This window comes from Halichoeres trimaculatus, unplaced genomic scaffold (genome assembly GCF_033239565.1).
Source record: "Halichoeres trimaculatus isolate MK-OKI-2021-1 unplaced genomic scaffold, fHalTri1.1 fHalTri1_scaffold_4, whole genome shotgun sequence".
Lineage (NCBI taxonomy): Eukaryota > Metazoa > Chordata > Actinopteri > Labriformes > Labridae > Halichoeres > Halichoeres trimaculatus.
The window spans coordinates 8940605-8954821 of NW_027437182.1; the positions used below are offsets into that span (position 1 = coordinate 8940605).

At 38.5% G+C, this 14217-nt stretch overlaps 2 protein-coding genes across 4 annotated transcripts; both read right to left on the reverse strand.

Annotated features, from left to right (window-relative positions):
• Positions 1 to 829: 829 nt before the first annotated feature.
• uchl5 (ubiquitin carboxyl-terminal hydrolase L5) lies at positions 830 to 7520 on the reverse strand. Its single transcript, XM_074668090.1, has 11 exons — positions 7300 to 7520; positions 6735 to 6798; positions 5428 to 5533; positions 5100 to 5225; positions 4367 to 4428; positions 3773 to 3903; positions 3520 to 3583; positions 2955 to 3057; positions 1850 to 1963; positions 1572 to 1670; positions 830 to 1185 (listed from the first exon to the last, which is right to left on the reverse strand). The coding sequence occupies exons 1-11, from the start codon at positions 7373 to 7375 to the stop codon at positions 1141 to 1143; spliced, it is 990 nt and encodes a 329-aa protein (XP_074524191.1). The 5' UTR covers positions 7376 to 7520; the 3' UTR covers positions 830 to 1140.
• A 520-nt stretch (positions 7521 to 8040) lies between these two features.
• Positions 8041 to 12141, reverse strand: glrx2 (glutaredoxin 2). Of its 3 annotated transcripts, none has more exons than XM_074668093.1 (4): positions 11892 to 12028; positions 10530 to 10596; positions 9958 to 10134; positions 8041 to 8933 (listed from the first exon to the last, which is right to left on the reverse strand). In XM_074668093.1, the coding sequence occupies exons 1-4, from the start codon at positions 11999 to 12001 to the stop codon at positions 8769 to 8771; spliced, it is 519 nt and encodes a 172-aa protein (XP_074524194.1). In that variant the 5' UTR covers positions 12002 to 12028; the 3' UTR covers positions 8041 to 8768. The 3 variants fall into 3 exon arrangements, with proteins under 3 accessions (XP_074524194.1, XP_074524195.1, XP_074524196.1); XM_074668094.1 differs by lacking the exon at positions 11892 to 12028 and adding an exon at positions 12035 to 12058 and having other exon boundaries at positions 8042 to 8933; XM_074668095.1 differs by lacking the exon at positions 11892 to 12028 and adding an exon at positions 12101 to 12141 and having other exon boundaries at positions 8043 to 8933.
• Between the last annotated feature and the right edge of the window lie 2076 nt (positions 12142 to 14217).

Consider the following 14217-nt stretch of genomic DNA (forward strand, 5'->3'; position numbering starts at 1 on the left):
GCGGGGCTCTAATCCTCCATGAAACCAAAATGACAATACTTGTTGTTTTAACCTACACTGAAATTTTTCCCAACCTTTAACAATGTTGTTTCCTTTGCCTAACTCTCCACCAAGAAAACAGTTTGATGTTGACCACATGTGAGATAGGGAGAAAACAGCAATGTCATGTGCATCTGTAAGGCGTATGGCAGAGCTTCCATGTGTGTTTGAGTTTAAAGCAGAAAGAGTCAGCAGTGAACATCCTTGGATAGAAAAAGAAGTATTCAATTAAGCCAGCTTTAACCACTAGGAAGTTAAATTCTGATTATTGCAATTAATAAAAAATGTTCAGATAAGTTATTTGATATTTTTTTAAGTTACCAAACTAACTGAGTAACCTATGAAGTTAAGTAACCATACATGAAAAATATCATTTATTTAAAGTGTTACTTTGTTATTTAACTGAGGTATTATCCGCAAAGATAGACACTGTTAATGCAAGAAACTTAGAAAATCTGTTTTTATGTACATATTAGGATATGCATTCACATTTCATTCATTTCTACAAGTGATCAGATTGTCCTTCCTGATTGCTTCAGTATCTCTGTTGTAAGTTTAATCTTACTTAATATATCTAATAAAACTTCACTGAGATCTTTACCTTTGACAAACAATAACAGAAGTGTAATGCATTCTGTCTTCCAGTAGAGGGAAGCACAGATCTACCTCTAAGTCCTACTATGGAGTGTTCTGGTCAGAAGCTTTTAGATTACAGTGTTTAGAGAAAGAAAGACACGTCTTCGATTTTTGTCAATCTGTTCACGAAAACATCATTTCACAAACATCTAAACATTTTATTATGAAAATAAGACAGAACATTATTTGAGCACGAGTTTCCTTCTATCATGCATTAGAGCAGATGAACACGCATAAACACACACACATAGAGACCTTTTGTAAGAAGTCTCTCTGCTACACCTGCAGTGCAGTTCACAGGACGCCACGGTGAAGAAGTGCTGCAGACCATCCACAATAATATGAAAATGACTGATGATGGATCTGTATGTGGCTCAGTGATGAAAGAGGGACTGCACAGTTCTGAGTGTGTGTGTGAGTGTGAGTCTGTGTGTACATGTGTGTGTGTCATTTAGGCTTCTATGTTCACTTGGCTTCTTGGGCTTTTTTGGCACTCTGTTTCTCCTTCGCCTGGAAAGAGAAACATTTAACTGTTTAATACCTAAAAATCACAAAGTATTAATCAAGGATAGGTGACCAATTACTGCATCTTAGCCCACTCACAGTACAGTGTTGTCAACTGTAGTTAATAAAACCTCCTAGAGCACTATGCTTGCCCTCTAGTGGACGAAATAAACACTGAAACTTTACTTTTCTAGACACTTATCTGGGGTAAAACTCAAAGTTCAGGTGAAAGGCTCCAAACTAGTTGGCTGTTTCTACATCTGCTCTGTAATAAGCTGATTCATCTCTCTGTATCAAGTCATCATGTCCAAATTTGAGAGTTTAAGTATATTAGTTTATAATACCCTCTGATAAACACAGTAGCGAAAATCACAGAAGGAGAAACGACTTACCTTCTCCACCAACGGTATTAACTGCTGGTACTCTGCCAGCGTCTTCAGCAGCTCCATGATGAAAGGAAGGTAGTTGTGCTTTCGTCGAATGTTTTCAATCTGAGAGAAAAATAGAAGAATCAGATAACTGAAGGCAAAGTGGAGCCGAGTGATGTTTAGTGGAAGTGCTTATGGCCATCAAAAAGGCTTTTTTAGTAGGAAAATGAAAAATTAACTGGTCATTTCTCCTTGAATAACCGTCTCACAAAAATGTAATGTAGTGCTGAGGAGATACTCACCTTATATCTTTTAAGTTTCTGATTTTCCTCTTCAATAAGGAGCTGGTACTTGGCAATCTCTGACTGAATGGAGCTGAGGAACGTGCTGCTTTGATCTGTGTCCATTGGTTCATCCTAAGAGCAGAACAGAAAGTGAAGGCTGTTTTAGGACAAATCCAAAAAAAAAACAGGAAAACATAATAAACCGACAAATCGTTTAACACTTGCTTTATGTTTGTAAGTCAATGAATCCTCTTGCTGAGCAAAAGTGTCAAAATTAGCCATCTTCATTTATTAAAAATGAGGATATGCTTCTTTTGGTTCTTTACAATAAACAAACAGTACATGAACACATGTATCTCCCAACATCAAATGATACAATAGGTTGTTACGTGCCAATAAAAAGGGTTTGTTACATCTGTGCTGTGCTAGGCTTGTATAAGATGTTAAAGATGTTCCAAATGAGTGAGTTTGATACACAACAAACACAAAGGACAGCAGTTCTTTTGAAAAATAACGAGTTGGTAGCATTTCCACTATTCTTTTTCCTAGGCAGATTAATCTCAAATGTTGTTCAACACTGACCTCCAGTGGTTGAATGTTTCACTTTGCTGCAGCAGTGTAGATCTACACTAAACATGTGATCCTGATACCTTGGCATCGCTGTTACTTGCATTTATACATCACCTGTTTCACATGTTTACACCGTTTGTCTGTCAGCATCTAACAATGATGCTGGGGGTGAAAACAGGTCTAACAAACTAAAGCTTTCATCCAGGGAGAGTGCAGTGAATCAGGTTCACTAGGTTTGGAGTTCAAGTTGGAGATCCGAGTTTCTAAATTTTGCAGTTATTGAGGCAGAATGCATTTTAACCGCCAGTTCTTTTAGGAAAAGACTGTATGTGAGCATGTGTAGAAGATGAATACAATGCTGAGAATCAAAACACATCTATGGTTTGGCACTGCAGCTATCCTTTCTTATCTGAACACAAGCGCAGTTAAGATCTCTAACTCTCAAAACCTGACAGCCGATGAATTTCAGATGTAGCCTCGCAGGGAGAAAGTAAAAGAATACATTATTCTTTTTCATGTCTGCTCTGGATCCAGCTCTTTGGCTGCCACTCACCTCAGTGAGCTGGGCCTGAAGCTCTGCGATTTTTCTCTCGTATATCATCTTCCTGTCTGACACGATGGCCATTAGGTTGAATCGGATTTCTCCTTCGCTGTACCTGTACCGGGAAACAATGGAGTTTTACAAAGAACAAAATGGAAAAAACCTACATACTGATGGACTGTCAAAAAAATCAAGGCAGTACAAGTTTTTTTTTCTTTTACCAAATACTTAAAGTTTTGCCTTACATCATCAGAAACAGAAGAAAAAGGAAGAGGATTCATTCCATTCATGGCCATTTTTCAGGCACTCACGTATGTTTCTTACAATCTACAAAATACAAGCATTTAAGGTCCTATATTCTACATAACCCTGATTTTTATTTGTTATCTAGAAGAAAGTCTAACTAAAATGGTTGATCCTTCCGTCAAGCTACACAGTGAAGCCTCAAAGAGAGGTAGTACATGAATTCAGCAGTTATCGATTCTTCAAATGTGACACTAAAAGCATGTCACTATGTTTCAACTCTGAGAGGGAAAGCCTTACATTTTTTTCAAAATAAACCTGAAAAGATTCTCACTTCTGTATTCTTTTCTCAATCACTGGGCGGACAGCACTGATCCAGTCATCCTGGTTACATGCACCTGGTGGAAAACATGAACAGGAATAAACAATGCTGCAGGTATACACACATCTGGTAACAAAAGTCACAGTGCACATCTCACAGAGCAGGCAGTTTAAGGGGAAATGGGCTACAGCTGAAATACACACTGGGGGGACTCAAGACACAGCAATAAAAGGAAAAAAATGGAAAACCCCTTTTATAAGGTTACCTAGGTCAATTGGTCCCTCTCGGAGTCCATCCAGCTCATATAGTCTGCCGTTTACAGGAACATAACTGACAAAGTGAAAGGCGTCCTCATCCTTTGCTGATGACTTTGTGTCAAATTCAAACATTTGCTGTCTGCAAAGACAGAAATGCACAACATCAGATTCCAACCAAAAGCACAACACACACACACACACACACACACACACACACACACACACACACACACACACACACACACACACACACACACACACACACACACACACACAAAAAAACATCCCAGGGAGAAGGCTGGCTCAACCGCACTCTGCACATGAAAATGATCAAATTCAGTTCAACTAATGAGTCAGACCACATTCGTGTGAATGAGAGACATTTTGTGTGTTAAGTCGTGAACTAAAAGGGGGAATCTGGAAGATTTTTTTCAAGTGACCGCTGAATGAACTGGCCTCCCATTTGTCGGACTATCTAAAGGCAGACTGGAGCATTATGGGGCCAAACACCTCTCTCTGGGGTTGGAATGAGGAGCTAAAAATAACATGAAGCCAATCAAACAGAGCCTCTCCAGCTGGATATGATATGAGCAGGAGCTTACCTGGCAAAGCTGTTGTGAACTTGTCGGATCACTTCGGAGTTGCTAAGAGCCAAACCTTTCATCTGAAGAGAGAGAAGGTAGAGATTAGGATTATGATGCTGACTGTGTAACCCTGGCTTTAAAGGTGTGGAAGAGTTATAACAGCTGTACGGTTCCTTCCCTGGAACATGTCATAGACCCACAAGAATTCTTTGAATTATGGTAATGGGACATTACATTACATGTACAGATTCTGACTTCACATGGTTGTTTTTCTCACATAATATTCACAGGCATTTCAAGCTGTATTAGAAAATGAAAATTAAGTCTCTCTACTTTTGTTGTTCTTCCTTTAACATTAAAGGGGCTACGAATCATGCTATCAGTGCAGTCTGGGTTTTCAGAGTAATTTTAGGACAGAGATCTGAGTCATCACAAAGGTAAGAGGATATAACTGCCAGTGTTCAAGATGGAAGAGGAAAATGACTATAGCTTGGGCTGTAATAAATTACAACCCACAGAAGGGGGGTGGAGGGTGGGGGGCAGGTCTGACACTATTTTTAGACAAAGTAGTGAATAAGTTATAACTCATTCCAGGGAGAGAAAAAGAGCTGGTTTTACTTCATAAGTAGGGAACTTCCATTATGTTGATATGACACAGAAACAAAAACAATCACAGACAAGTTAATCCCTGAGTAAGTGCACATGGCTGGGAAAGACGTTTCTGTTTCTTGAAAAAACATAATGAACTTACAGCAGCATCAAAACTCTGTGAGAACTCTCTGAACTCTGTCAGTGTGTCTCCCAGCAGCATGTCCGAATGGGAGCAGTTGAGAAGAACGCTGACAATTGCCTGGGTGGCACAGGCATTGTTAATGACCTGAAAACACACAGACAAATATTAGTGTCCAAGGGCATACAATTACCAAATAATCAGACTTAAAATGAAAATAAATCAAAGTAAACTGAAATATCATGATCCGTGAGTTTTGTGATCCGTTGCACCACTAGTAATAATCCCAAACATTTACAGTGCACAATAAAACAATAAAAGGCAATGTTCATGGATTCCCTAGGAATACCTGTTTTGCAAAGAAGATGCTGTCCAGCCTTGAGTCCTGAACAATTGATCCTGCTGGCTCTTCACCTGGCTGCCACTTGAAGAGGAAAATCAACCCATGAACTGGTCTGGAGGAGAACAGGTTAACATGTTGTGTAAAACAGTGTTTGTCAACATACAACAATAATTGGATGAAATTGGATGTTTGCAAAGTGCAGCACAGACAGGAATCCAGAAAAATAAGATTAACCTTTCAAGCCAGACCAACCAGAGGGTAGCCAAAAAATTGAACATAGAATGAACAAAATGCAAAGCAAAAAAGTTCAGCAAGAGCAAAATAATGTGAGGCGATAAGGCAAGCAAACCTTAAAAGGACTCAAAGCAATAAATGTAAATAAAATGTAAATTAAATCAACAGTAAAGAATGAAAGGAGTGCAAATGAATGGGTATCACAGAAGAAATAAGAATAAAATGAAAAGTAAAAAAAAGGAGATGAATAAAAGATAAACAAATGAATTTGTAAGAACAATAAGGTAAGAATAAGAAGTCAAAGGGTAAATTGAGAACAGATGATTGGAGTAAAAGGCTAAAAGAATGAAGGTTAAAAAATAGTAAAGATAAAGAAGAATCATCACATGCATCAAACATTTCATCATGACAACTTAGTTAATGTTAGAAAGCCCCTCTCATCTGATCAGGGAAAAAACAGCCCTGATGAGAAATAGACTACATTTCACCTCTGAAGGGGTGCTGTGGATCGCAGCAGATTAATTTAAGTCCAGAAGTTCAGGGTGGGCCCATTTGTCTGGACTTGACTGTACAGCACACCCCGCAGATGCTTGATATGAATTTGAGTTTGGAGACCAAGTCAACACACTGAACTTGTGTTACCCCAAGCCACATTTTTTTCTGTCACCATATGTTCAAGTTCTGGACTGTTTTAAAGGTGGAAAGGGGTCAGAATTGGCACCATTATGATGTAGGTACCTTGTCCCAATATTGTCACATCATGACCCCGTCACCAGTTCTCCCTCTCTAGGGAACTGCAAAACAGGGGTCACCCCAGGAGAGCAGCAGCTTTGAAGACGCTCTGATCCAGTCGTCTTATCATCACAGAATAAGTTCTCGTCAAAGTTCTTTCCTTTCAATTTGCCTGCTACCCACACACCAATATCATGGGCAAAACTACAGATCCTTACCCACTGACAGGTTGTCAATGTAAAGAAATAATCAATGACATTCACCTCACCTGTCAGCTATAATGTGGTGGGTAACTGATGCATACAGTGCATAACTGCTTTATAATGAAGCTGCGTGTGTGAACCTACTTCAAGTTGTCGAAGTTCTCTGGCTCCATGCTCCATATCTCTTCAACCTGTGCACCTTTACAACCTGTCAAGCACAAGCAAAGCATCACGTTTACACACACTAATGGCAATGATGATATCTGCATTTTTATGTAAAATAATACCAATATGTCATTAAAATTTGTGAGCAATAAAGCGGGTTTGCTTAGTCGCAGGTTATCCACACAGTAAAGCATTCCTCTGTCATAACTCGTGGATGATCATTTGTTTTCACGCGCCGTTGTTTTGAACGCTGAGTAATGCTAGCCAGTTAGCTTGCCTAATTACGCTAGCCAATGCTGCCCAATTACCTCATGCACTGCGTCAAATTTTGCATTTTGGTGGTTGTTTGAAACGCAGAGCCTGTAGTTTGTTTTACTCTCATATTTAGAGATACTTCTCTAAATCCATCTATCTTTCTATCTATCTATCTACGTCCATAGATGTGCGTAACTGCAGAAGTTAATGTTCGTTTTGTAGTAGCCTGAAGCTAGCACAGTCATATAGCAACGTTATGCCGCATCACTAACGGCTGATAGTTACTCACCAAAACCTTTAATGAGCTCCGTGAACACGCCAGGGTCACTTTCCATCAGACACCACTCTCCTGCACTTCCAGCCATTCTTTAAAATGATGCTATTAGACCTAATGTGCACATAAACAAGATGCTAATAGTATAGCTTAGCCGTGTACCCGCTACTCAGGCTAATTTCACCGCACCGTCGTGATCTCACGGTGATTGCATTCAGGTGAGGGTCAAAAAATCGGAAATATTACTATTCAATTTCAAAACAAGAGTATTTCAAGTCCAAAATTTCTAGAATTGCAAATGCTCGCCACGTTAGTGACAAAAAATAAGCTTTGTTCAACTGAAAGTGAAAAAAAAATAATGGTATACCTTTTCATGTCAAATTTAAAGCCGCGGAAATAACCAGAGTCGAGTGAGTGAAGCAAAAGAACTTAAAATTCCGAGCATGTAGGCAACATTTGAATGCAGGGAGGAATGCGGTGGCAATGTGGACAGCGAAGGTACGCGTGGTTTATTTCACAGCGTGTACCGTTAAATTCCTACAAATACTCAACAATACCGAAACATCCTGCTCATTGTCCACCTATTCAAAACATATGCTCACCGCTTTGTGAAGGCTAGGCTGGAATCGGGTCTTAAATTGCTGTCCTATAGTACTGAGATGTGTATTTTAAGTCATCCGCCCTCCTGTGAGAAGAATAACTGAAAATGAAGCGCTCTTTGGTTTAAAAAAAGAAATGAAAAGACACGTGAGGCCAAGAGTGATACTTCATTCATTTGTCATAATAAATACATATTTCAGGCATTGAGAATATGCCTTGGAGTATTTGTGGCATTATACATACACCATCTCGTACAAAAAAATCATACTGATCAGCATCATGGCCCAAGAGTGTACTCACTTATATAACATGCTATGCAATATGACATGTTATGCAAAGACAGCCACTAATGAAATATGAGACACATTCTGCTTTTGCAGGCAAGTAAAAGTTAATGAAAAGTGATTACATTTTCAACTAAAAGTCTCAGCAACCATCTGGCACATTGTAAAATGATGTAATAATCACATACGCAGCACAATAAAATGCTCTTATCATTGAAAAATTAGCAAACCTTTTTTCACTCCTAAAAAACAGAGACCTGTGCTAATATTCAGCCACACTTCATGAGTATTGAAGTAAACATTATGACTTAATAATGTTAGCAACTTGATGGTGTTCCTACATGTTAATAACACTGTTCAACCAAAACAATTCTGAGTGCATGAGAAGTAGTTCCATTGTTCAAGTTTTGTTTAAAAGAGAACAACTTTAATAACAGTTCTGTACATCACTGATAAAACATGTTGGTCTAAACATCATGTGTCTAACAAAGTATGATAAATAAATAAAATAGTCAAGCTTGAGTAGAGTAAAACTTGTAAGACAAGATCATGAACACCTTTGATAAAAAAAGGATTGATAAAAATTGCAAGAACGGTTAGTCATTTGGAGGTCTCAAACTGTCCACTGCCAGAGCCTTCAGAGCCACTCCCGGCACAGCAGGGAGCACACTGTTCAATCAGGGGCACCAACTTTCCCTGCTGATGGAGTTGTTTGGTGTCAGAGCCGCCCCCTATGCAGTTTCCATTAATGAAGACTCTTGGCACCTGGAGAAAGGAGACACATCCCAACATTAGCAATGTGTGAGCTATTAGTTCTCCAGAAGATGATCTATTTGACAGAGTACAAAAACTGAAATACAGAAGAAGATGGAAAGAAACACATTTTGGTGAAAGAAACTTTTGTATAAAGGCATCAATTAAGCATTTGGTCTTGGCCAACTTTTATTTTGGGATCAGAAGTGACCTATTCAATGCTTTTGGAGAATACACATCCCTGCATTTTTTCCTTAACTGACAATTCCTGTAGTTGCAACTTGTCAGTCACAGAAAGCCACAACCTACATTAAACTCTGCTTTAACACTGATTTATCTCACATCCCTCTGGCTTAACACAACTGCAACAATTTTTCCCAAACCTGAATAGCTGCCTGCTGCTGACTAAAAATCAACAGGATATCTGCAAGAAGCAACCATCTAGCCTCCTAAAAGCCATGCCATACTTTATGTCTTTGGCATTTAATCCTTCCCATAACATTGTTTATAATATTTGAAATATTTTTTTAGGTAATTTGGTTGGCCTTGCTTAGTTTTAAAGGTCAACAAAGTGACAACTTGAATTCGATCAAAATGTACAACTTGAGAATTATAAGCAATATCCTTTGACATTCAAACTAATAAATATCAGATAGAATAAATAAAGTAAATCAAGATCTGACCTTTTCTCTACCAACCCACTCAGCTTAATCATCCTATCCTGTGCATCTATGATGCTACTCGGTTTATACGTCAGCAATCAAATTACATGGTGAAGAAAAATATGACGTTTATTAAATATGTATGTTTGCAAATATTATTGATCAGAAAACATAGATACTGCCTGTGATTTAACCAAGAGTCATATCTTGTTTAAATCTTGATTCTTTGCTTTAGCCCTGACATAAATGAAAACTAAATTGCTTCAAATGCACTCCTGACAGTAAAAAAAAAAAGTCTGTAAAATATGCTTGTTTTGATTCTTTTCAAATAGATCCTGAACTTTGAACTCTGATTCCCAAAATATAACACTTACTGTTCTGGCACCGGTCATCTGAGCTAAGGCCTCTTGCAGTCTCCTCCCATCATTGTGCTCGTCCAGTTCAACCACTTTGTAGGTCGCACCAATTTCATTGAAGACATTCTTGGCCATTTTGCAGTAAGGACAGGTGGTCTTGGAGAATATCACAACACAGTTCTGAGACACCATCTCCTGAAAGACCAAGACAAATTTGATTTATGTAAACATCAGTAAGAACGTAGAAAGACTGCACATGGCAGGGCTTGGGTGTGCTTCTGTGGGAAGGGAAAAAAACCTTTACTCTGCCTTTTTATAGCAACTTTCATGATTAATCTTTCATACATGAGTATAGTTTGCTACTTATCCTCAAAGACTAAACTACTTTGTGAAACCACTTATTTTATGAAAGTAGCAAGACCAGCAAACCATCATCTAATAGTATCAGGAATGCACTATTACCAAATAAGTAAATAAATGTCTTTGTCAGCTTTGGCTTGTGAATTTTGTTAGCTACAGATCCAGCTACAGATGAACTTTTTGGGTTGAAACTTTACAAAAAGGTAAAAGGCATGTAAAAATCTACTCACCTGAACATATCGTACACATGATGTGCTGGACAGACCTGCAGTTGTGGAAGATGTAAAATTCCCCATTCTGAAACAACAAAGCATAAAAAAGCACAAACTTACATTTTTATAGGTAGTTCAGTGTACTTCTTTTGGTTAAAATCTATTGGAATTAAACAGGAATCAACTGCATGGATTACAACCTTAAAAAAGGGAAGATACTTCTGGTAGAGACAAATTTGAGGCTTATAATCAGTAATATAACATAAAACTGAAGGATAACTGCTGGTCTTAAACTATAAATCCTCATTGTTATAGGACAATATTTGTATTTTCCCCACTTCTGAGCTACTCTTTTCTACCGATCACGCCTGTTCTACAACTGCAGTGAGGTCCATGTGCTAAGTAATCCAGGATTAGTAGTACAAATGACCTTTACAGGCACTGGTGATTAGCTTAGGTTGTGAGTTGGTGGGACCACATTAAAATAACAGCTCTTTGAAGATGGCATTGTCCAAAAACTATACTGACAAAAACATTTTGTTTATGGTCACAATTAAAATAGAAACCAAGTTAAAAAAAATCTGGGTGAGGAAGTAAAAATGTAAAAAAAAAAAAGAAAAAAGAAAAAAAAATGTTAAAAAAAAAAAGAAAAAAAAAAGTTAACACTACTTAAGACTTTTTTTCCAATTTATTTCTGTCATACACTTTGTGGACAGCTGTGGTAGCTAACCCCTAATCTATATATGGCAAGACTACATGGGATGATATTTTACTATACATTCCTGAAAGTCTTAAAAACAAAAGAGGAATTACAAAAGAAAAAGAAAAAATATCACATAAAAATAATAGAAACAACTGGAAAAAATGTTTGTACATGTTTACCGAAAAGGTTAAAAACGTAACTGCTTAGCACCTGTTCTTCTATCATTAATACAAAACTTTCCTGGTAAACGTGAGCATTGATACATAATCTTGCGCTTAAAAACTACCAGGACGTCAACAAAATAGGATAAAACTTAAAGAAGTTCGTTGTTTTCGGGGATAAAATAGATGCCGAATTTATCCCATGTGTCTAATGACTTGTGATGGCGACAATAATGTGGTTGTCTTTGTCTAATTTACTAAAAAACGGATTGGATGTGGAATCATGTGAATTTTGAATGAACTTTGGTCATGCGTGGTGAAGCAAGATGAGCATGCGGCATTGGATGGTCTTAGATCATCTTTTTTGTTTGATTTCTGAGCATTCAAAGTCATCTTACACCGTGTCTTACTGATTGCCACGTGGACAACACGTGTCCGTGAGTGATTCTATCGGTTTGATTATTTGCAATTGATTTATAAAGCAGGCTAACTTAGCGACAAGCTATCGGGAGTGACCTTCGGCAGCCGGTCCATGCCACCCTGGAAAGACATCCTGCTTGAGCAAACATGGAGGAAAAATAACACAAAACCCAAAAATAATGGAACCGAGGGCCTAATGAAATCATGCGGTTAGTGTACAAACAAAACTGAAGTCATACACCATCCCTGGCTGTTACCGTACAGCTGCTTTCCTCACTTACTCACTGTTTACATGTGCAGCCTACCTTAACGTGACCGCAGGAAGGAGTTTCTGACGCAAGGGGACGCACGACGCACTTTATACGTGAAGCCCTGACGTCAACATTTTAAATGTGAAGGGTCTTCAACATGAGACTGAACACATGTCTTGGCATGCATTCAAAACGCGAGGGTAGGTGTTGATTATCAGTCTTTGTGAACTTAGAATTTAAAAAGCATCAATGAAGAACCTCTAGATAAAGACCCTCAATCAGCAAAGTTGCTTTAAAAATACATATTTTTTTTAAGCTGTAGCCCATTTGTGTCACTGAAATGCAGAGGCTCAAGCCAGCCTGTAGCCACCAAAAATGTTCAAAAGAGAAAAATGCATGCTGTATGTCAAACTTAAGGAATTTCCCAAACTAGTGGGTGGTGTCATTGTAGCTAAATCTTCAGCCTCAGGTCACATACAGTCTATCATTACTTAAAAATTTGCCCAGTTTATGGGAAACAAAGACAAGCCTCACTTGGCATTTTCTCAAAGATTAAGAGGGGACTGAAAAATTGATTCGCATCCATGATTGGAGAAATGACACTGCGGCAATGAAACACTTGTGGATGCATTCACAGAGGATCAGTGCCATAATCTGACAGGGTAATGTAAAGATATTAGTAATACTGATAAGATTTCAGGGCACCCTTCCCCTGCATGCGCTGAAGTGAAAGAGAGTTCCTGCAGAGATAACATTCTTCTGTCTTCACACCCTGTCAGACAGCACAGGCATCAGATATGGTGCAAATGCTGATTATTTCCTCCTTTATCCTCAAAGGTTTCATTTCCCCTCCCTCTTCAAATACAAGAGGAAATGCATTAGTTCAGAAGTAACTATTTCCCATTAACCATGTTACCAGAAAAAGCTCCCAGGCTGAGGAATCAATCACAAATCTAAAGATATCTGATGAGGCAGCACAGGAGTGCTTCACTTGAAATACCAGCCTTTTTTTTTTCAAAGCAGAGCAAGAAATGCATCATTTCAGAATGGATTCACACCATCAAAGAGATCTGCCGCTCTGCCCTGGAGTGGGTAATATGCCGGCACAAATCCAGAAATGTTATGAAGGATAGAGGAGAATAGTTTGAGGCTCCACATACCTCTTCACAGCACTGATACATGTGGAAGACCACTTTGGTCAGACTGCATGGAGTTTTGACCTGCAGCTGAAGTCCTGACCCTGCTGATTGAGAAAACACACCTGTTGTCAGTTATAGCAGAAAAGTCCTGATCAAATAATGTTCTGTGTACAAAAAGGTAAAGTTCTGTGGAGGTTTTAATGCTTCATGGGTCACCTTTTATTTGTTTTGTCTTTTATTTGAACTGTGATAAAGAAAAGTCTGTGTTCTGAGAGGTGTTTTCAATCAGATAGCCAGAGATTGATTGCTTCTGTCTACATCCAGGTACCCAGGAGAATGGCTGAATTTTCTTCAAAGACAACAGATTATTCTCTCGATTTCAAGGTATGTGGCTAGGTTTTCAATAAGACTGAGCTTTTTGTGTGTGACAACATCCGGAAGGGTTAGTTCTTTTTTTTTTTTTTTTTTTTTTTTTTTTGAGAGAGAGAGAGGGGTTGTCTGGGGACTATGGGGGATGGGGCTTGAAGCTGAGCCTTTCTGTTTGGTGGAGAACTCACTATGTTTTTATTCCCCCCTCCCTCCGCCCACAATAAAGATCACACACAGTTGCGACGGACTTGATTTAATAACTCCTAAACATTGGTCTCCTATGAGCCTGATAATGTGGGAGTGTCTCTGTCAGCTCCTGGTGTTACAGTTTAAAGCGTAACCCTGTAAACTGGAGATCTCCAGCTGAACATGTCAGTAGATATCCGGTTTACAACAGCTGTTCAAACACAGGAGTCCTTGGTGATGCATCTTGGATCATTTTTATATATCCTTGTCAAAATATCCTCATAATATAGGTGCTTATATAAATATGTTTGAGCGGAATGCATCCAGCTTTAAAACATCAATTAATAGTGGTCCAGTGTATCACCAGGTGAAGCTGTGTCAGGCTTTTTGAAACAAAGACAGCTTTGTCACTAGCACTTGCCTCATTTCAAGTGTCAACAAATCTATCTGCAGCGCAATAAAGCACAATGACAACCA